The sequence below is a fragment of the Trichechus manatus genome, unplaced genomic scaffold, assembly GCF_000243295.1.
Source record: "Trichechus manatus latirostris isolate Lorelei unplaced genomic scaffold, TriManLat1.0 scaffold00027, whole genome shotgun sequence".
Lineage (NCBI taxonomy): Eukaryota > Metazoa > Chordata > Mammalia > Sirenia > Trichechidae > Trichechus > Trichechus manatus.
The window spans coordinates 4,763,178-4,764,999 of record NW_004443963.1 but is presented as its reverse complement, the minus strand read 5'-3'; the positions used below and the strand labels follow the sequence as shown (position 1 = coordinate 4,764,999).

The window sequence follows — 1,822 nt, the reverse complement described above, 5'->3', positions numbered from 1 at the left end:
GTCCCATTTTGGCTAACAAATGCTCAGCTTGACCACAGAAGTCTAACTGCACCATTGACACAGACTTTGCTAGTAGGTTTTCTTATAGTAGAACCTGGTCAGAATTCATTTTTATATGTGTGTGTATTTGAAGAAAAGTTAACTTTACATAGCTTCTTAACACTGAGGTATCTGAAGTCCCGCATCGTTAAGTTTGATATTCCATTCTAAGACTTAAGTTTTTGGATGATTTGATGATTATTTTTGTTGCTAAATAGTAACTACAGTCTTTGAGATTGTAATTGTAATAAAACTTTTGCTTAAAGAAAATTAAAGCCTGGCATTCTCACTTCCTCTCAGTTATCTTTTTTTTTTTATAAAAATGATATCCTTTTAACTGTCCCTTTCTCTGTCTCATAAAGGAATTCTCCTAAAGAGAGATCTATAATTGCAGGAAAGCAGATTTCTTTATAAAGGCTGACAGGGCAACCAAGATTTTCTGCATATAGACTGAAACGGAGCTTTCCAGAAAAAGATGCCCAAATTTTCATTTTATCAGGTTTACTTCATCTCAATTTTCTATGAAATGGGACGTCGAGAAGCAAATGATCAAAGTCCAAGAGAAGCGTGTAACCCTTACCCATGCAGTCTGGGCCCCAGTGGCCTGGGCAACACTGAGGCTGGAGGTAGTCCTTCCTACAGATATGCCGGCATCCGGGGAGAGATCGCGAGTAGGCGCCAACCTCAAACGTGTACCTTGAGAGTGAAGAGAGGAAGTGAATCCATAATCAAAGCAATGCAGTTAATTCTGGATGGTGGGGTTGCCCTAGATTTTTATATATTCTTTACACTTAAACCCATTGCTGTTGAGTCGATTCCGACTCATAGTGACCCTATAGGACAGAGTAGAACTGCCCCATAGGGTTACCAAGGAGCAGCTGGTGGATTCAAACTGCTGCCCTTTGGTTAGCAGCTGAGCTCTTAACCGCTGTTCCACCAGGGCTCCACCATTTCCTTAAAATGCTATCTTGACACAGTTTTGAGGCCCTAGCTAGAGATCAATCCATTCCCATTTCTTGAGCAGCTACTAAGTCCACTTCCCTTATCAGGTTGTCACACTCCTGGGCCACTATACACCCATCCTAATCACCGCAGGGCCAGATATCCAACAACTAGAGACATCCCCTATGCCCCCTGAGCCTGCAGAATTATTCAAAATGCTCACTCCCCAGGAAGCCCACACAACCTAGCTAGCCCCACTCTGCTTGCCATCCATAAGTCCTCTCTTACAATTTCAACTTGTTACCTTGTCTCCAGGTGTAACCCCATGTGTGACCCTGTGTCATGGTGTGCTGTACCTCCCTGTCTCTGGCAAATGTGAGTATACTAAACCTAGTTACTTTTCCTGGCCTCCCTGGATCCTCTTTCCTGCGTCCTGTCATCCCACAAATTTGTTAGAGCAACTTACCTAGATTAAAAAATATATATATGGGTTGGAAACATTTGGCCTTCTAAGTAGAATGAAACTCAATCATGAATTATTTTTAATCGTAAGAAATGGATTAAAAAATCTGGGCATGATGAAAATAGGGGTAAAATATCTAAACTGATGTCAGAAGTCAAGTTAGTAGATGAAATAAACGGCATTAGGTTGTAGGCATATGCTAGCGGTGGGACTCAAACTTGTTACTAAATGTCCTAGCAGCCAGTGCAAGAACGGAAAGATCATGGTGGACAGGACCTGTGGAATTAAAGCAAACTGATTGTTTGGGATTAGCACATTAATTGCAGGTAATGTTAATTTAGAAATTCTGTGTCTCAGGTGGCATAATGTTGTGAGCCA

At 41.4% G+C, this 1,822-nt stretch overlaps 1 protein-coding gene across 1 annotated transcript in view; it reads right to left on the bottom strand.

The window, feature by feature from the left end:
- STAB2 (stabilin 2) overlaps window positions 1-1,822 on the bottom strand; it is a 212,782-nt gene that overhangs the window by 209,304 nt on the left and 1,656 nt on the right. The window contains exon 2 of the mRNA XM_012554793.1: window positions 620-735. Within this exon, the coding sequence (XP_012410247.1) occupies window positions 620-735 (116 nt within the window). The remainder of the gene's footprint in view (window positions 1-619; window positions 736-1,822) is intronic.